Source organism: Cariama cristata, unplaced genomic scaffold (assembly GCF_000690535.1).
Source record: "Cariama cristata isolate BGI_N322 unplaced genomic scaffold, ASM69053v1 scaffold7566, whole genome shotgun sequence".
NCBI lineage: Eukaryota > Metazoa > Chordata > Aves > Cariamiformes > Cariamidae > Cariama > Cariama cristata.
In genome coordinates, this window is record NW_009620337.1 from 6,194 (window position 1) to 27,532 (window position 21,339).

Consider the following 21,339-nt stretch of genomic DNA (forward strand, 5'->3'; position numbering starts at 1 on the left):
CTGAACTGCCCCTGTAAAATGCTCAGTCAAACACTGAGACTTTCATATGCTCTTAACTAGACCGCTCCTGAGAAACCTGGGGAGAGGTATTTAATCTCTAAACTTTAATGCTGGACAAGCAGTTTGGATATATTCTGTATCAGAAATTAGGAGATACATTCAGAAATGGATTAAATCAAATATGTACCTAGAAGATAGAGACTTTCTAGGAGAGGAAAAATAAAGAGACTTCTGGCAAAACAAACTTGACAGGTATGAATGTTTGGAATCTTTGTCTTTTTATGTATAGGGTCAATAAGCCTGAGCACAGTGCATTAAAATCCTTCTATATAGTATTCTAATAAACTTACAGTTATGATGGGTATTGAAATCAATTCTTCATAAAAGATTTTTGAGAGATGCTTTTTTCTTTCTCCAGAGAATAACAGAACAAAATGTTTAATCTCAAATGGTTATCTTCCTGTATTTGGGAGAGACTGAGTAAACAGAAGAATTGATAAACTCTGTCTCTGGAGGTAGAAATTATTATCTGCAGCTTTCCAACCTGCAAGGCTTTTTACTCAGTACAAGAATATGTGATGCATGTTATCAAAGGCTGGGGATAAACCAGAGAAAGAAGCAGAACTGGCGTTTTGCTGCCAGTAGCATCTTTAGATGAAAGAGAAAATTGACTGGGGACTTTGGAAAAGTTATTTGAAAGATTGATGCTTGGAGTTTGAGGAGAGGAGCAACTCCATTTGTAGGTCAATACTTAAAGCCATTAGAAGATCAGGGCGATACAAATAATGTGTACTTCTAACGCTGCCTTTGTAAAGATAAGGGTTTCAACCCTCCAATTCTCCACCAAACTTTAACGGTGTTAATTATAGATATGGTTTTCATGGTATTGAGATGAAATCTTTTTCCTTTAAGGCTCACGGTCAGAGCTTTCTCGTAGCTTATTTTTTTGAACATATCATTTGGGAGAAGGGGGATTAACTTCATTAAAAAATGGACAGGCTCATCTGCTGCTCCCATACTGCCGTGGTCTCCAAACCTGCATAGGTGACATCCTAGCAACTGGGTAGCTGTAAATCCTGAATAGGGGTCCCTAGCTTCTCTGGGGGGTAAATGGGGTCTTTCTGAGGAAACTGGTATAAATATGAATGGTAACCCTCCTAATGAGTTGACAAAAACCAGGAGAGGAGGTTTTTTCCCCTTCAGTAGCTACTGAAGGCAATAACTACTGTTAGTTATTGTTAATAAGCAGTATTAACAGAGTCATTTGAAGAAGTCTTCTGGCAGAAAAGTACAACTGCAAAGATGCAAGGGATAAGTCCCATGAAGGTAAAGCCTATTAATGTCTTTTTTTCCGGAGTTCATCTTATATAGGGACCTCCTTTTCTTCACAAAGAAAAAAAAGAGGAGAAAACTCATTTTCTGATAGGCATTTTAGTTAGTAAATGCATTAGGTGGGCGTTTTGGTTTTGTTTTTTTCAAGTTTTGGAAGCTTGAAGTACTTTGCTGTGATTAAAAACCTGCTAAAAACCTGCTAAAAACCTTAAAAAGCGAGCCCTTCAGCTGGAGCCAGCCCAGCACCAGGTCTCATCCCCAGCTGTTTTAAGCCCGTGTTGCTTCAGCAGTGCTGGTCTGTACCGGCTGCTGCTAGTACTGAAAATGGCTTTTACGTCAGGTTGTGGAGCACTCAGTTCCTGGCTTGCCCTCTTAAATGCACGTCCATGAAAAAACCTTTACCTCTGAGACCATGAGAAGAGGGTGTAAGTGCTGCCTCTCTAGTTTTAGGCAGTGAGTGAGATGCCTGAGCCAAGGTGAGTGTCTCCGTGTCACCTTATCCCAGCCATGAAGGGACAAACCAGCCTGCGAGGTGAACGCCAGAGCTGGCGTTACCCAGCCTTGCTGCTGGGCTACCAGGGTTAAGTCCAGCCTTTGCAACACCTGCTTCGCCAGCAATTGCAGTTATTTAGAGCAGCGCGAGATGTAGTCAGGACATAGTTGGGAGCATCCTTCCCATTCGGGGGAGCAGGGGAGGGCGCGATTCATGCCAAAGCAATCAAAAAAATCTTTTATCTCATTCCAAGGTGTGGCAAAACCATTAGATGACCTGCCCTATACAAATGATGTATTTTATTTAAGTTTCCCAGTTCAGTTGTTGATTCTCCTGCTGCGAGATGTGTGCTGTTGCTTCCTACAGAGTATGGCAAACTGTGTAAATCAAAGTAGTCGGGTTTTACAGAATTACAAACCCATGCAGAGTTTAATTTGTGCCCTGAAGGGAGGACCAGCCGCTGGCTGGACTGCTTGTGAGTGGAGTTGTTAGTAGTTCATCGGTAACCATTAAGCAGCTTGAAAATATTTGTCCTTTGAGAGTAACCTGAGCTTTGCTGCAAGGAAAAGAAAGGGGCTGGGGGGCATGGGCTAGCAGCTGGGTAAAAATGTCATTTAAATTGAATCTTACCATTAGAAAGGGTAATTTTTCACCAGAAAATTTAATAAAACTGTATCTTTGTTACGTCTTTTGGAAATACTTCAGATTGCAGTTTTATTGAATACAAAGAAATTAATTTTCATTCATAAAAATTGACCGGTTACAAAGCAATAATATTTTTGGTTGCTGTTTGTTTAAATATAAGGAGGAAGGACTTCAGTGAGACTTTAAGAAAGAATTTGAATTTAACATTAAAGCACATGTGAAACTTTTGCTGACTCGCACCAAATACAGCCACTGGTGGTTTAAGTCATATGTTAAGTACTGCATAATTAATTCCATGTTGACGGCCCTGGTGATTTAAGTCAGAAAACAACCAGTAGCCCTGCAAATCTTTCCACAGCTGCTCCAGTGCTATTCTTCAGGGACTTTCTCCCACATTAGTCATTCTGAGTCCACTTAATCTTTGAGCCCTTTGCTGAGATAACTGAAATAGCGAACATGTTCTGAAACTAATGAGATGCTGCAGAATTGTGATCAATAGTAAGTTTTGGTTGTTGGTAGTCAGAGATAGTATGCACAGTAATTCCAGGCTGGAGTTAAAGTGTTCCATTGCCTGTCCCCAGGAGGGAAATTGGCTGAGATAACTGGTTAAGTACAGTTTTTAAAGATGACTTACTGAACAATTGGGAAGGATCTAAAATATTCTGCTTAATAAGGGGGATTTTCCTCTAGTTTTAGATGAACTGCAGAAAGCTTCATGCAAAATAAAACATTTTTCTACTTTTGCTGTTGCACATGCTGAATTGATTTTGCTTGTATTCGTATATCTTGTTGTTTAAGCAGAAGATCCTGTGCTGAGAGAAAAATATCAGCAGTTCAATGCCTTGCTCTTTCAAGAAAGGGGCTACAGACTCAAATAGTGGACAAAATGTGTGGGTTTATATGTAGGTGATTTGCCTTAAGGCTTCTGTTAGGAGAGTCTTGCTGGTGTTTAATCTGCTGTTGCCTGAGAAGTGCTTTTTCTTGAAGTCAACAGAAAAAAAAACTTGCCCTGAACGAGCTTGATGAGGTCTACATCTCAGCATTTTCATTACACAACGTTTTGTAGATGCTGTGTGTATATGAAGTTGGCTGCTGGTCTGATTACCTTCTGTTCCCACTACCTCTTCCAATACTTGGAAATAAATAACTGTGAAAGAACTTGCTTAGTTTGAGTTTACAGACTTTTCTGAGGTTTTACTTTGAGCTGTGAAATGTCATGTTGGATTTAACTAACTCATCGAGTAAACTAATGATTATGATTGAAAAGTTAAATATAAAATATTTGAAGATCAGGATAGAGGAAGGTGGCAAAAATTATGCGTGCCACTTTACTTACATGGATGTTACTTGGTAATTAAACCAGATTACTTCTGAGATATTTTAGCTGGCCTGGAATTTTGAGAGGTGGACTAAATCTACTAATTAGTAGCTTACTAAAAAATATGCTTAGAAAGTTATCCCATTTCTCAAGGTGTGAATGTATAAATATTAAGATAAAAGATTGCAAGATGATAGCATTATGGAAACAGAGAAATCCTTAAACTGCTTGCAGAGTAAGCATAACTCTTTTCTGCATTTCTTTGCATTTAAAAATATTTCTTTTCAACACTGACTTGTACTCTCACCTACTAATTTATTAATGTATTTTTATTACATTTAAGCATCTCAGGTTAAGTGTTTAGGCTTTTCTTTCAGAGTACTACTATAAAGGAGGTCATAACATGAAAAATACATGTTGTGTAGAAACTACCCAGTGCTATTTTTGTGCCTTCTCTTTAAAAACAACTGTTTAATTTTTTAGATCATCACTGTAAAAATGATGTTTACCTGGGACTGGAACTAAGTTCATTTTTCATAAATTATGTATGAGCATATGCAGTGGCTTTTTGCACCTACAAGTGAGTTTTATGAGCTTACTTTTGTAAATGTGTTGTCTAAGTACTGTATGTTAAAGTTACTCGCCCCAGATTGTTTTCTGGCAGTTGTTAAAAGCGCTTGCCAAGGGAATGCTATATCCTAATTCAATATACTTTACTACCTGCTTCAAAATTGGTGAATTGCCTAGATATCAAACAGTAATAAATTCATAAGCAATTTGCTGTACTTTGCTCTGAAAATTTTTCAGTGCATTAGCTATTGCATTTGTACTAGCTATATTTCCAGTTCTATTGAACTTTGAGTAAGGAAAGCGTAAAAGGGACAATGATAAAAATGGCATTTTAATGCTCTGTGTTATACAAGTCAATGTTGACATTTTCCAAAAAAGGAGATTATGCAAGACCTTTAAGGATATTATATGTGCTTCATGTGCGGTGTACATTTGCCTCTAAGAAAATCAGCCATCAAAAAATATGAGAGAAAAAAATTATTTCCACATTACATTTTCAGAAGCTTAATTTTGGGATTCTCTTACTCCTGGAATTACAATATAAAGTATGCCTAGAATAAGGTAGATACCACAATAAATCTGCCTGCTAAGTGCTAAATGCTTTTATATTTTCAGAAAAAAGCCAAAGGCCAGCTCCTGTTTGAACAGATCATGTATCATCTAGACCTTATAGAAAGCGACTACTTTGGATTAAGATTCATGGATTCTGCACAAGTGGCTGTGAGTAGCAGTGCTTTTTTTTGCCTTTTTTCTTTTTTTTTTTTCTTTTTTAGGCAACAGTCTTAATATTGACAAAAATACTGTAATACAAAAGCTGCCTTTTTTGAGTTAAGTTTTGTGCAGAAGCTCTGTGGTGTGTGAGTTCGAGTGACCCCAAGTTTAGTTCCACCTCGAGCACTCTGACATTGTACAACACTGTTGTCTCTTCCTTTCTTGTCTTCCACTTGTTCCTGTCCCACCTTCTGCTGTCCTTAGGCAGGATGGTCCAGTGGGACCCCCAGAGCCCGATCTGCCACATAGAAATTCTTGATACTGCTGATGCAAAGAGGAAGGGGCAAAACTAGAGTGTGTGCTTGGCCCTTCGTTGTTCTAGAGTGGAGAAAGTTTTCCTTTGCCAATGCCATCAGCTTTCTCATCAGCGAAAGTCATCTTGTTACTGTCTGCTTGGGAAATAATCTTGTCAAGAGGGGTATGCCTTTGATTTGCTCAAATCAGTTGTGACTCAGACCTGCAACTAGAAGTTTTTGGGAGGATATAGGTATGTATCAGGCAGTTTGAGTAGAGGGTTCTTGCAAGGCTGAGTGTTTGTGAAGTTTGTTGTGCGTTTGTAAAAAATGTGACTGCTTTTGAAAACCACAGCAGAGCATTGTTTGTCAGAAGCAACCACAATTCTTTCACTTGTGGGCTGTGCAGTTTTATATAGACACTTCTTATGGCCAAGTAGTTAATCCTGCCCACAAGGATAGCTGCGAGTTAAGTGAGGAGTGGATTTTTGTCTCTGTCCTGCATCCCTCTGACTTAAACCTGTATTAACTTCCCCCAGCAACCCCAGGTAGGATGAGATCTGAGACTTTATACTGTGTATGTCAATCTTATTTGTTAAATGTATGACCTAATTGTTTCTGTGTTTCAAGTCCACTTTAGAAATATTTCTTGATTAGGATGGCACAGTGGAAGCACAGACAGTTGCTGCTGAGCTAAATACCTGAATTGTTCGAGGTCAGCATACAAAATGGAGGCAGTGACGTATGTTCCTTTACTTCTGTCAGGGTCTACGTCCAGAACAATTTGACGGTGACATCTTATTGTTACAGCTTTGTACAATGGCAAAAAAACTCCCCAAGCTTGGATCTTTGAAAGAAGCTGACAGCTTTGGACACAGTGTTATTCACCCTGAAGTACACTTAGAACCTGATGGCTTCTTTTCAAAATTATTGTGATCAAGTTTTATGCTTAGCTTGTAATTCTAGAGAACATTCTCTTTGGAGAAAATAATTTGTGTTCAGAATCTGAAGAAAACTTCATGGCTAGCAGGATTAGCTGCTGCTGGACTGCAGTTCCCAGTCAGTTCCCAGTAGTGAGTGAGGTCTTAAACCTCTTGCAGAACAGAGACATTTAACACTAAGGAGAAAAAGACCATTATACTAATGGAGGGATGTCATTCAGAACCAAGCATACCTCCTACCAACAGAAATTAGAAAACAGTCCATTGCATACCAGTTTATATTTATAAAAATCATGTTAGCTATGTTAAGCGTGTGCAGTTTAGGATGTTGAGTGTTGATAGTGAATGACTCCATTGCATTTATCTGTACATTTTAGGTATCCTAACTCAGTTTCTGCCACATGGCTTCTGAAGTATTTCCATGTGCCTCTAGGATCTCATGAGTTCACAGTGGGTTGGTTATAACTGGTGAAACTATCTGATGGTAAACTTTTTTCTCTTATTGTTCTGTTAGCAAATAACATCATTTCATCTTGAATTGGGGAAATAAGAGTTAATCTTTTCTGCCTCAGCAATGGCTTATGGCTTGCTTTTGTCCAGCAAATTGTTACTTGCAGTCCAGACAGCACCTGATTGAGTATTTAATACTGCACATTCTACCAGGTACGAGTGATTCTGAACTTAGTTTGCTTCCTTTTCTTAACTATGTGTGACTGAAAAGAGGCAGAGTAGAGATAACAATCTGTTTAAACTGGACTTTAATCATACACTCTGTATAACGAAGCAGAAAAGATTGCGTTTTGCCAGAAGAGCTGAACACAACAGCCAGAGATAATTGCTTTCAGAAATGAAGAACTGTTGTGATGGCAGTCGTTCTTGCAAAGAGGAGCTGGCATGTTCTAGCAGAAACCCAATCTGCAACTGGAAACAAAGAGACAGACTAATCAAGTGACTTGTCAAAGATTATGCAGGAGATCTGTTAAATAAACAGTGCAAGAATCCAGTCCCTCACTGTGGACAGAATTGCCCACTGGCTCTGAAGGAGATAATCTTTCTGCTACCTAATTTAAATCTAAGTATATTCCCTTACTAGCTAGTTGCACCTGATATAAAAACACTGGCAACATACAGTTAAATAAAATTTTGAGAAATTCCCTGCATGTTTTAACTACAAATGAGTTGTCAATAGATTAATTTTGAACAACTGAGGGATAGCTTTTTTTATTCTCTTGAGCTGCTGGAGTGATTAGTAGTTAGGTGTTTGAATTTATGATGTACTGGGGAGTGGGGGGGAACCCAGATAATACAAATTCTTCCTGGCATTTTGGATTTTAGGATTCAAATCCTAGCTTCTCTAAAGAAGTCCTTGAAACAATTAGTGAAGTGAAAGGATTGTTGTTTTCATGTGATTTCTGTGTTCATTGCTAGTCTTGATGGTTAGGAATAGATTCCGTGGGTCATTTCCCCACCCCCACCCCCAAATAAGAGGCAGAAGATTGCAAAATAAGTTATTTGTAAGATTGTCCACCATATCTCTGACTTGGTCTGACAGCCAAGGGAACAGGCTATTGTTAATTTGAGTAACTTTGATTCTGGCTGACGATGAACAGCACAGCATGTCCAGTGACACAAAAGATGAAGTTTGCTGTTGACTTGTTGGGCTATTTAACTTTTCCTCTAGCAATGCTGGAGAGGTGTTTCTAGTAAGGAGGCATTAAACATTTAACACGTGGCAAATTTCTAATTCTAATGCACAGGTTGCAAGCATCAAATATTTGCTTTTTCTAATGGAATTATACAACACATTGGTTTGTTACTCTGGCAATTTTATCTAATGTAGTGCTTAATGCTGGAAATTATTTGTATAGCTTTGCACTAAGTATGCACCCATTAATTCCATAAAGTATGGGAGCAGTTTTAGCCTCACTGTCTTACTAAAAAAACACCTTGTTTACCCTACCTTACTGAAATGTTGCTGAGTTTTGGTTCTATGGGATTTTTTGTTTGTTTTGGGTTGTTTTTTTTTTTGTTTTCAAATTTCTGAAGCAGCAAACTGTTTTAGTAAGGACTTCCAGTACTCTATGCAGTCTGTTCATACTGCTTTTTATTTAGCAGAGTTTATCTCTGGATTTCAGCAGTAGGCTGCACTGAGCAAACTCTCATCAAAATGTAAACTTTTTGCCAGGTCCTCTTGAATTCCATTTTAATCACTTGGAATAAATCTTAAGTTTCTTGATGTCTGTGTGTGTCCATGCATGCATTGGTTTGGGATTTTTTTTTTTTTGTTTTGCTTTGGTTTTTCCCCACTGCCGTTTAAAAGCAGTTCTGTTTCCCTTCTTCCACACACCCCCTTACCGTTCGGAGTGAGCTCCTGTAGGCAGTGGTGGTAAGGGCCAAGCAGAGCAAAACACTATCAGTGCCTGTCGTGGGCCTCTCAGTTGCCTTCCCATGGAATGTGGAGGAGATGAGAGAAAACAGGAGGGAGATGAAACAGGCGTGCACAGCCAGTCCTGCAGCCTAGAAATGGCTCTCTGCCCTTCCTGTATCTAAATCACCTGCAAACCTCCAAGTGGGAAGTTTCTGTATTTTTATGGTGGAGGAAGGAGTAAGTAAAATGCCTCTTGCAGCAAGTGAGTTTATGGAATAGGAAGAGAGATTGTATCATTTTCTCAAAGAAACAACAACAAAAAAATTGCTCAACTCCATTTCACTGGTAATGTAAGCGAAGTTGACATATTTACTTCCTTCTTCCTTAAGCTTCCTGCTTTATTTTAAAAATATATCAGATACCTTTCAGATAGCTTTCTGTAGCTGCTCTGTTTTAATAGATAATTTTCAGCCATGTGCACAGCAGCAGTAGATGGTTTAGTTGTTCTCATCTGCAGCTAATATATATCAATCACTGCGTATCCTGGCTGTATTACAGCCTGACTTTACACACTCTCTGCAGAAGGCAGGGCTGCTCTCAAGACAGGAGTGTGTTTGCACTTGGCATTGCAACCTGAAAATACCGGTTCTTTCTCATACCCCTGTTGCTTTTCTGTCCTCTGTGGGGCCCACTGTGAAGTTCGTGGCCCATAGTTTAACAACAGGAGTGTTGCTAAGTATATAATTCGTCTGTCTTAGTTGCAAGGTGACATTTGGGATTGATCAGATGAGGTGATGTCACCTGGGCATTGTGAACCATGCAGGACATGGTGTGCTAGGTAGTTTGCTCTGGCTGTTGAGTCAATGCAATTACATTGAAAAGGGTGCTGTGTTTACTGTTTATGAGTCACCTCCTTTGGAGGAGGGAGCTGTTCACTATGCGCAGCACTTGGAAGTAGGTCTCTACCACTAGGTGTATGTTAGCTTTCTAGGTTTATCTTGTAATTTCTGGTATAAACTCTTCAGCGGTGGGAGTATATGCAGTTATTTTAGGGAGCATAGCATATACGTGTAGATGTTTCCCTCAGCCTGCTTATTTTTCACATGCTGCTGTACGCTGTATAAGTGAAGCCATTATTTTGGCTTCACGTCTAGTATGTAGCTTATAATTAGCATTAGTAGGTGAGGCAGTAACTTCTGTCCTCCCATGTGAGAGTTGCTAAAATGTCACCTGTGAATAGATTTTTGAGAAATGGGTAGAGCTGACCCTTGTGTTCAGACATGGGCAGTTCTGCTGTTACTACACTTGAGTCCTCTAAAGAAAATGACTGAAAGCCAACAATATTTGTCTCTCCCCTTCTACCCCAAGTAAACATCAGACACAACTGAGTGCCAGAATCTCCAGCTATGATTTATGCCTCTCTGGCACATTGTCACTGGCTGACCTACTAATGTGTGAATTAAGTGTTTGTTTGGACAGGATGGAAATTTTTAGTAATTAAAGTGCTTTGCCAGAACATTTTTTTTTTAAAGTAGATAATGCTTTCTTGAAGATTGGCTTTAAATAAGGTACTACAGGATGTTTCTGTTGTTCAAAACTGACATTTTGCATTATAAACTTTGAGTGAAGGGATCTTCAATGAGCACTGAGAGCGCTGTGAATTATGAAAGATTTGGATTAGATTGTTTTAACAAACTACTTGTTATTCCAACATGACCTTCACTAATGAATAGGGTTTTTTCTTCCGTTTTTGTTCTTTCTGTGAGATTTATTTATTGATAATTCAATGAACAATTTGTTTTTCAGCATTGGTTGGACAACACAAAAAGCATTAAAAAGCAAGTTAAAAGTAAGTGCCATTTCCATTTTCTCTTGGGATCTCATATTGAACATACAGGAGGCACAGAAAGTTGAAATGGGTGGTGGGGGACAGTGTCCTGTGAGGGGTGACAGGAACCGGTGACAAAAACCTGGCATGGTGCTGCTGATTGTTTAATGACCTCTCCCCTCTGTAGATCATATTACTTTAGTCTAATGTCCTTAATTAAATATGTTATAGGCTCATTAATTATAGTTTAACTGGAGTCAAGGCAGCTGTAAATGTTTTAGTGTTATAGATCGTTATCCTGACTATAGAAAAACTGGTCTTGGAGCCTCCGTCCTCGGGGGGAGTCCTGAATGCCTGAATCTGTGTTCAGTCCACCAAGTCCTTACCTGCTGCACAAGGGTTTAGTGTGGCCGGGTTGTCTCAGTGATGCGTGCTTGGGTAAGCTGTGACATCGGCTGATTTTTGTTTAGCAGCTTCCTTGCTCTGCCCTGTGGGAAGTCTTCAGGGATTTGTGGTGCTGTGTTAATACAGCAGAGGTTTTGGAAGCACCGAGAGAGAGAAAATTCCTCCTGTCAAATGCAAGAATCAGCAGAGCGCTGCACATTTTTAAAGAGCTGTTAATCCATCCTTTTGCTGAATTAACTCTTTGGTTTCCAGAAAAGATGATTCTTCTACAGAAGGGTCTGTTAAATGCCCCTAAAATATGCGTAAACTGCTGTGGAATAAAGGGGGCTGAGTTATCAGCAGTGGGTATTTCCCAGAGCCCTGGGAAGGCTTTACAGAGACCAACAGAGTGACTGCCTGGGAGTTTGGTCAACTGCAGAGCCAAGATGGGCAGCTTTCTTGGTGATGGGTTGAGTCCTTAAATATAGGGATTAACCTAGATTCGTGTGCTCTTGGCAGGACAAATCAAGTTAATGTGAGATGGCTGTTGGATTGACTTGTAGCAAATGAAACTATTTGGTGCATGTATTTAACTGTCCTTTCACCCTGATGTTTTTCATGCATTTCTCTGTCACAAAGGAATCTGTTTCTTAAGGCCTTGCGGTAGGACAGAGCCAATTTCAGTCAAGTTTTATGATGTGATTCTGTGTAATAAAAAAATAAGATTTCTCATCCAGTAGGTGTTAACGCTGTCTTGAATGAATTCTACTTTGCAGTTGGCCCACCGTATTGTCTGCATTTTCGGGTAAAGTTTTACTCATCAGAGCCCAACAATCTACGTGAAGAGCTAACAAGGTAAGAGGGATTTTGTATGAGAGAAAGGTACCTAAATAAGGTGATGTTTTGGAGAATTCCTTAGAGCTGCTTGGTTACTTGGCTTTTTGTAAATGTTTCTAATATAGCTCTCATGAGATAAGTGAGCTCTAATATAAAGAGATCTATATATTTACTGTATTACTTGATGCACCATTTTTCATTAGGCAATTCTGACAACTGATCTAAGTACCTTACACCAGAGGTTTTTACTGAAGAGAACAGGCTTCATTTCTCTTTATTCTTCTTAAGCTGCATTTAGTTTCAACTGTATGCAGTCATCTTGTCTCTTCAGGCAGAAAAGCATTGAATTGCAAGTTAGAGCTTCTCTTTGGCAAAAATAAGCTCAGTTAACATTTCATTGCTTCTGTGGTCTTTGCAGAGCTTATGGAAAGGGAAAATAGTATTTTACTACCATGTTGAGATGTGAGTTGACAGTACTATATGTGTAGGATTGTAGTATCAAGTGAGAAGCAGTTTCTCTTGATTAAAGCATTTCACAGATCCGATCATAATGCTGCATTTCATGTTGGACTGAGACATACTTGGGGTACTCTGAAAGAGAACACAACCTACCATCTGTCAGTAGTATAAATCCGTTGTAAAAGGCAATGTTTCTTTGCATTGTTGCTACTGCTGATGATCTGTTTTGGAGAGAAAACGTAGTTACATTTTTGTGATAGCTGTAGATGCTTCAAACCCTCAGCCATTTATAAAAGTGTGAAGTGAATTTATTTGTTTGTACAGATTTATGTCTGTGTGGATCTTCAGTCTGCACTTTAGGAAAATCCCTAGGAGTGCTATGAGGAAGATTATAGTAGCATTACCCTTTACAGCCATATGTACCCTGTGCAGCTTCATACTTACGTGTGGTAACACAATGTTATAACTGTTCTTTAATGCTTTTCTGCAGATCTGGGCAGAATGTTTTACCTCCCCATTCATGTTCCTGAATAAACATTTAACTGTCTTTAAAAATAGTAACCAGAGACAAAATTCAGACCTGCATCTGTATCTGCCACTATGAAATATTTTTATCCATCCTGACTGAGTTCTGCCAGTCAGACCTTGCTATACAGGTTTTGGCAGGGCAGACCTGAAACCTGAGGGCTTTAAAACCCTGTCTGTCTGCTTAGCTAATCCCCCAGAACGGGAGAGCAGCAAGTCTGTCTTCTGTCTCTAGACAATTTTTACGCCGTAAAGAAGCAGTGAGAAGGGGAGCTCTGCTATGGTTACAGGTGTCACTAGCAAGGCCTCTTCAAGGGTTCCACCTTTTCTTTGTGCAGCAGGATGCCCAACTGGAGCAACTTTTCAGCTTCCACAGGTGCAGCTTGCTCACGTTTTCTGCCAGCTTCCCATCAGATGCCACCAGTCAGAGGTCATGTAACACAGCCTAGGCATGGGAAGTATGCTTGAATTGTTTGCAAGTGTTATGTGGCTGATAAGCAGGGACTGGTCACACCCACTATGCACTGGAGGCCTGTGCTCATTCTTTTGATATCTAGGGTCAGTACCAAACAAATTTATTCCCCATGTAGGGGCTCGTGTTCAAAAGGCTTTGGATAATAAAGAGTTTGGCAAAGTATTTGTGGATTTCCCAGGGACTTGTAAGAAAAATGCCTGCATCTGTTTCGTGTCTGTATGTGAGTATGAGGAGACATAGACACAACAGAAGCATCATCTATGGCTTTGTGTATAAGGCTTCTGTTCATCTGTAGTAGAATTCAAACTGGATACCATCGTGGATGCCAGCGTTTTAGTTGATGAGACTACTTCTCTTGTTAAAGGAAAGCTGTGTACCGTAATGAAGCAAGAGGGCTACTCTCTGTGGGTGTTGGATCGGAAGGATTGGTGTTGCCCACTAAAAGGATAGGAGCTTTGTATTCAATATTTATCCAGTTTCTAAGCGAGAAGAGTACTGAATAAGCAAGGCAGTGAAGGAAAGCTGGCTCTGAAGAGTAAACAAGTTGAAAAGACTGGAGCCTACTGTTTGTGTTTTTTTTTTTTGTCACTTTGCAGTCAGCTTTCTGGGTTAAATTTTAATTAAACAATCCATATTAGGAACATTTATTTTTTAAAAACTTTATTTGTTCATTATCTTACCGATATATATAAATAATGAAGAAAATGTAGAAGATGCAAGTTGTTCTTTGCCCAAGTAGGATCAGAAGAGAAAAAATGAGACTGACTTAGGTGTCCTGTTTCTTTTTCCATGCAAAATTGTAGTTCAGCTTGTGACAGCTTCTAGTTTTGGGTTTACTTAATTTGAAATGTGTGCAAAGCATACAAACGCAACTGATAAAGCCTTGAAAAATCACAATGCAGTTTCTTCAATCTTGAAAACCCAAGTGAAGAGTACAAAACATTTTTATTTGTCCGGCTCTAACTTCCTTCTGTTGGCTGAGTGACACATTAGAGCTATTAATCAATGACTCTTATTTCTTATTTAATCCTACAGGTATCTGTTTGTTCTGCAGCTGAAACTGGATATTCTTAGTGGAAAGTAAGTATTCTCAATAAACAGCCTTTTAAACAATGACAGTGTGTTTAGCATAGGATTTATTAAACTTATATTTGGATTATTAATAAGTTTTGCTAAGTAATGTTATTTTTTTATCTGAAATACTACTTTTCTGTGCATGTATAGCAGCAGATGAATGCTTAAATAATGTAGTGCTTATCTCTTGTTAACTGAAAATCTACTTATCGTTCATTTTCCTATCCCAAACATCTGCAGTTTCTCATTGTCATATATATGAGTTGTCTGCTAAATAGCATCACCTAAGGTTTTAACAATGCCTTTCTCTTACGGCAGATTGGAATGTCCTTTTGACACAGCCGTCCAGTTGGCAGCTTACAATATGCAAGGTGAGTAGGTGCAAGCAGGGAAGGATGAAGTTGCATGAACAGCTTTGTGTAGACTCTTATTACTTCTTTCAGTCTGTCTGCGTTATATCCAGAAAATAGGTTCTGTCCAGATGTTAGCAATCTAGTGTGAAACACAGCTCTTTTTGGTTGTAATTTTGCTGAGAGCATATATAGAAAATTACTCGATTCCTCAGGAAACAAAATAAGGAGATTGTGAACATAAACAACTTTTCCCTAAACTTGTGTTTCTCAGGTGCTTATGTGCAAACCTGTTCATTTTCACACAAGATACGAAGTCTGCACTCTTCCTGAATTGCTATGATGTAGTAACACAGTTCACTTTTTTCATCATGTAGTTTCTGCCATGTGTTTTCTTTGGTGTACAAATCAGATACACAATTATTTTGGTTCTGCACTCAATTGAAGAGTCCTGTATATAAAAACCACCAGCTTTTGACTTCAGCTTATTTGTAGAAAACCGTTAGTGCCCCATGTCTCATGCTTGTACTTGAGCATTTATGATTGAACTGCACTTGTTGATATTTCAGGTCCTCCTTCAGCCAAAAGAGGTGACATACTGTATTTTTTCTCGGCTATACAGCACTATGCTTGGGTCATTTGAGACTCTTATTAATGACTTGCCTTTTACCTTTGATTCCAGCTGAGACTCCAGCATCCATGGCGTCTCTGATAGCTGTGGTCTCACCTTCAGTTGCTTGTATAGGTTGCACATCACTGATCTTCATGGCCAATGTCTTCTGTTGTTCGGATGAGGGTGTGATCTTAACCAATGTGAAGTTTGCTGTGGTTTCAAGCAGGGGAACTCGCAAAGGAAAGAGGGGAGCCTTGAAGTTTTAGAAATGTCTGCTAAAGTAGGCTTTTTGGTCCTTATTCAACCCAGTTTATGAATCTACCCAAAAGAAAAAAAATCCCAGAACCTCTGCTGTAAAGCTGTTGTACAGTCCTCTTTGATGAAGAGGGAATTTGGAGATGAGCCATGCATCGTGCTGCACAAATTCTCTGCACAACATTCATTTTATAAACCAGTGCACTGTTGTACATACTTTGCAGGAATTAGGTAACAGGACTAAGTCACTGAAATTGTCTTACAGGTATTTTCCCAAACACATTTTGTGCTTCAGGCAGGAACTACTAATTGCCCTGATCATGTGTAGGTATAGGGAGTTAGGATTAAACTGTAAAGATACCTGCCTTTTTAACCTACTCTTTTGTGTGGAAGGAAAACAGTTAGAATACATTCCATAGTTAAAAATATTAGCATTGTTAGAGCCTTAAGATATGGGTTCAGCGTATAAGTTTTTAGAAAAACAAAGTGGTATAATTAGGCCATATATCCATTGCTTTTTGTGCTGGTCTTTTCTTTCCTCTCTTCACAATGAAGCCCGTAGCAGGGCTTTAATCTTACTGACAGCTGTGTACTTTTATTTAAATCAGCTGGAACCTAAGCTGGCTTTGACAACATTCCTTTCAACAAAGGCAGGCGTTTTAGTGGGAGTAAATTATTACAGAACTACAAGCTTCCTCAGTCAGCATTAAAGGAAAAAAAAAAAGGAAAAGGAGAGGGTGAAAAGACTATTCTTATGCTTGCAGTGTTCAGAAATCCAAGAAACAGGTTTTTAGATTGTATGCAGTTTCTATACATATGGAATATTGTGCATATTTATTTGACTTTTCCAGGTCTTCCCAAAGATGTAACTTTTTTTTTCTACACAAACATCTGTAGTTTTTTTCAGACAGAACAGTTACTGGCCTGTATTGGACACCCAGGGTCCAAGTTATAGAATTATTCCTAATTTTTTTGATATGAGCTGAACATTAAGAAACCGCTTGACGTCAGTGGGAGGAGCAAATGCTTAGATACCCTGAAAATCAGGACATTTTTATAAAGGTTTCTAACTGTGAGTTTCAGCATTTTAGGCATACATCAGTCTTCTAAAAGCTGGACTTGTTAGCATCTGTGGAAAAAGGAGGTTGTGCTTTTGGTGTGGCACACCCATTGACTGCTATGTTCCAGTATGCTCTCTAAATGGCATCTCTTATTGCCCCTGTTGAGCATGCAGCAGTGCACTAGATGGGCCATTTGACTGACCCAGTAGGGTATTTATTATGTTCTTAGATGAAAAGAAGAGCGACAAATAACAGCTGCATGATTGTGCCTTGACACAGAGTAATTTCAGCAGGCAAGGGGTATAGTCATAAAACCAAAAACTGACTTTTAGAAGGGACAAGTTTTGCTTTTTGCAAATCTCAAGAGACTTTGTTTTAATAATTTAAAGCAAAATTCCATTGTAACTTTAGTCAACTGTCATCTTGGTAGAGACTTCAGTGATAAAGATGTTGAAAACTTTCTGCAAGAAAGAAAAAAGGTGAGTTTCAAGGATGTTGATAACTTCTGTTTACAGGAAGCTTATTAAGGAACGTATTAATAACACTTTGTAGAAATTAATGCAAAGCTTTTGTACAGACTACACAACCGTTTGTTCAGTGTTCATAATTTCCCTGTCAAAAAGGTGACACTTCAAATATGGGGAGGACTGGAGAAGAAAGAGGAACACAAAAGGAAATTTAGTATTTTAGATTAACTAGAAAAGTGTGCAAACTTCCTGTTAACATCCACTGTGTTTATTTGGAACATTGCTTGACAATGCTGTTCTCTTGTAGCTGAACTTGGAGACTATGATCCTACCTGAACTGGTGTCCGAGTTCAGGTTTGTTCCCACTCAGACTGAAGAGATGGAACTAGCTATTTTTGAGAAGTGGAAGGAATGCAGGTACTAGATCTTCCAGTGCATGCTAACCAGCTGTTCACCACTTACTTTTCTGTGAAGAGAGTGTATTAAAAAGATGCTGCTGATGCTTCTTCTGGGGTCTTGTTCAGAAACATGGTTTCAATATGATTGTCTTGTTTTGTAAGAGGATATAATGTGGAAAATGAAGCTTTTCAAAGGTCTGAGTAGAATGATGAGGTACAGAGTCTTGAAATACAATAATGTTTGCAGCAGCAGTTTCAGATTAAAACTTAGAAAAGTGACCTTGATGTTCATGAAAGCGAACAAGTGTCAGCAGTGTTTAAGTTTTTCACAAACTTTCAGGAATTTCTTTTCTTCTTTCCTTATATACCAGTTTTTCCTTTCTGTGCTTTTTCAGGCATCTACCTAACAGCAAAAAATTTATTTCAGGGGGCAAACGCCAGCACAGGCTGAAACTAACTACTTAAACAAAGCTAAGTGGCTGGAAATGTATGGTGTAGACATGCACATAGTTAAGGTATGTTTAACCACGGCATGGTGACCTTTGGAAATGATAATATTAGCTTTGTCCTGCATTTCAACACTAGTTTGCTTTGAGGAGGTAAAAAAAGGAATATTGTACTCATCTAAACTGTGTAACAAGTGATCTGACTTTGCATCAACATTCCACTTTATAGTACACATTTCTAGAAAGTATGACTTTAGTCCAAGCATATCTGCTCTGTGTTAAATACGAGATTGGTGTGGCAATATGTACTACGGTTTGTATTTAGACTAAGAGCTATGTGAAAATCATAGTAATTAAATTAAAATTGACTGGGATCCAATCAGCTACCAGCTGAAGAACCACAAGTAAAAATAGAACTCCTGTGGAGAAGGAAGTGCAGAGAACTGCACAAGGAGGTCCTTCTTCCACAGACAAATCAAAAAATTTTAATTTTCCACTTTAGTCAGCCTTATTGAAGGGTTGAAAACTAGAAAAATCCATTGCATAAGTTCATTGACACATGAGAGTTTTGTTGTATAAAATAAGCAGATATGTGTTTATTTTTAACACTGGGAAAATAAGCTACATTAATAATTAGAGTAATTTGGATGAAGGGTAAAACACCAAAATGAACATAACCTTTATTTTGTGGCAATTAGGCAAGAGACGGCAATGATTACAGCCTGGGGCTAACACCTACAGGAGTTCTTGTCTTTGAAGGAGATACAAAGATTGGTTTGTTTTTCTGGTAAGCTCTCTGTACATTAAAATATATTTTAGATTTTTACTCTTTACGTTTCTTTTGCGCTAACAAAAAAAAAACACAACTTGTTTGGGGTATGAGAGCACTGTGAATACTAGGTACCTGCAGAAATATTCTATAGCCTGTGAGTATTTTCATGGTGTCCAAACATACTTTCTTTTTTCAACATTCTTGGTTGATATGTTAATGGGTTTTACATTTGTATCATGCTAGAGGCAAGTGGAATGATGGAATAACTTTGGGATGTCTTTATTTTTTTATAGTGTATTTGTTGTTGTATTTTGCACTAGATTGCTTTGGAAATAGAGTATGCCCCCAGTCAGTGAAATAAAGCCTCTTCAGGTGTTCTAGCCAAGTGTTACACCTTACTGTTGAAAAAGAGGCAGGAGCAATAGTATTAGTGAAGTTTTTACATATAATGTCATCTGGGCAGGCTTTTCACTGAGAAATGTCTCTTTGTGCCCAGTAAAGGGCAGAAATGCCCCTTTCTGCCCATCAGTAAGGACTAATTAAAAACAAACAAACAAAAAACTCCAAACACCCTTTCTCCCCCTTTCCCCCCCTCCTCCAAAATCAGATCTGTGTATAGTCAGGGGATATAGAGCTTGCTTGAGTTTTTAATGAAGCTGTGCTTCTATGTGTGTCAAATACCTGAATAACATGCCATGATTTTTTAGAAGCATTCTGATGGAATTTTGCAGGGCTTTATATTGCATAGAACACAAGGTGGAGAACGTTCTAGCTAGCATATTTGAGTCTCGGTACACAGGCATTTGTGGATTTTAAAGTGCTTTATTCTGTAATTCCCATCCAGTCTTTCAAAACTGTATAAAAAGTAGGCAGATGATGAGGTGAAATTTTATCATATGAATAGTTAGTTTGGGTTAGCCCAGTCCAATTTTATAAACATCTCAGAAAAACACTCACTTTGTAGCAGAAATGTTATTTGTGTGTCTTGTCTGTCCACCATCAATTCTGGGTATTTTTTTGGTGGACAGGGAGGGGAAAAAGTGGTTGCATTTTTGCATCATGTTGTGTTCATGTTCTCTTTGGCTGGGATTTTCTGAAACAGAGTTGTTGTACGAATTGGTCTGCGATATATTGTACTGGGATTTACATTTCTCTAATAAAGCAGAATTATTTTGGCCTGCCTTTATGTCTTTCTGAGTTCAGTTTTGTGGGCTTTTGGAAGAGTAGGCAAGCAGGAGTATTTGGGTGGAGTTAGATTTCAGGTCAAGTAATTATTTTTTTAAGTTCTGATAGAATTACCTGTTTAGAAGTTGCTGACTTCTTATCTTTAAGCTTTCTAATTAAGTGTTAAATTTTGAAGTATAATCAAGCCCTACTTCATGAATCATAGAATCATTATGGTTGGAAGAGACCTCAAAGATCATCAAGTCCAACCGTATACCCAATGCCACCATGCCCGCTAAACCCACTAAACCATGTCTTGAAACGCCACATCTAAACGTTTTTTGAACACCTCCAGGGATGGTGACTCCACCACCTCCCTGGGGAGCCCATTCCAATGCTTAACAACTCTAAAGGTGAAGAAGTTCTTTCTAATGTCCAGCCTGAACCTCCCCTGGCGCAACTTGAGACCGGTTCCTCTTGTCCTATCGCTAATTACCGGGGAGAAGAGACTGACCCCCACCTCGCTACAACCTCCTTTCAGGCAGTGGTAGAGGGTGATCAGGTCTCCCCTCAGCCTCCTTTTCTCCAGACTAAACAACCCCAACTCCCTCAGCCACTCCTCATAAGACTTGTGCTCCAGGCCCTTCACCAGCTTTGTTGCTCTTCCCTGCACACGCTCCAGTAGCTCAATGTTCTTCTTGTAGTGAGGGGCCCAAAACTGAACACAGGATTCAAGGTATGGCCTCACCAGCACAGAGTACAAAGGGATGATCACTTCCCTAGTCCTGCTGGCCACGCTGTTTCTGATGCAGACCAGGATGCTGTTGACCTTCTTGGCCGCCTGGGCACACTGAACTTAAAACACCCACAAAAACAGCCAGAAAAAAATATTTGGTAGAGCGGCTTGGACCAGCATGTCAAACATACCTCTCAGTGAGTTACTAAGAGAATTAAACTTAACCTGCTTTTTCTGTTCACCTTGCAGGCCAAAGATAACAAGGCTTGACTTCAAGAAGAACAAACTCACTCTAGTTGTTGTTGAAGATGATGAACAGGTAGGTGACTATCTGTTTAGTTATATTTCAGTTTTAATTATACATTACTAGTTCACATCCTCCTAATCTTTCTTTAAGTTTTCAGAATTAACATGGATGCCTTGCAAGATTTTTGATTGAGACTTGGGGGGAGAAGGGGAATGAAGAGACTTAGATATAAAATAAATAGGCTCAATTACCTTTTTTTTTCTCACTCTGTTTTTAACAGAGGAATACCTTGTGAAACTAGTATAGACCAGATAGTTTGGAAACTCTGCATTGTGCAAGAAAGTTTAAAAAAAAAGGCTGTGTACCACATTTAGTAGAATGTTCCTTATGCAGGTGCCAGAATTATTCCCATGGGAAGAAATTGCTCAGAGCTGAAGATAATAAAAATGTGAGCATTGGTGATTTGAGATCAGATTTGGAAGTGAGACCATGTTAGCGTCATTGAGAAGTACCTTCCTATTATAATAATGTCTTTAATTTGTAGTTATCTAGAGGTTTGACTGGTTAAATCTATGGG

At 38.8% G+C, this 21,339-nt stretch overlaps 1 protein-coding gene across 1 annotated transcript in view; it reads left to right on the forward strand.

The window, feature by feature from the left end:
• Positions 1–21,339, forward strand: part of LOC104162774 (band 4.1-like protein 5) — a 56,626-nt gene that overhangs the window by 5,615 nt on the left and 29,672 nt on the right. Inside the window, 10 exon segments of the mRNA XM_009701590.1 lie at positions 4,974–5,078; positions 10,478–10,520; positions 11,660–11,738; positions 14,215–14,259; positions 14,572–14,624; positions 17,307–17,328; positions 17,330–17,416; positions 17,825–17,912; positions 18,542–18,630; positions 20,765–20,834. Coding sequence (XP_009699892.1) covers positions 4,974–5,078; positions 10,478–10,520; positions 11,660–11,738; positions 14,215–14,259; positions 14,572–14,624; positions 17,307–17,328; positions 17,330–17,416; positions 17,825–17,912; positions 18,542–18,630; positions 20,765–20,834 — 681 coding nt within the window.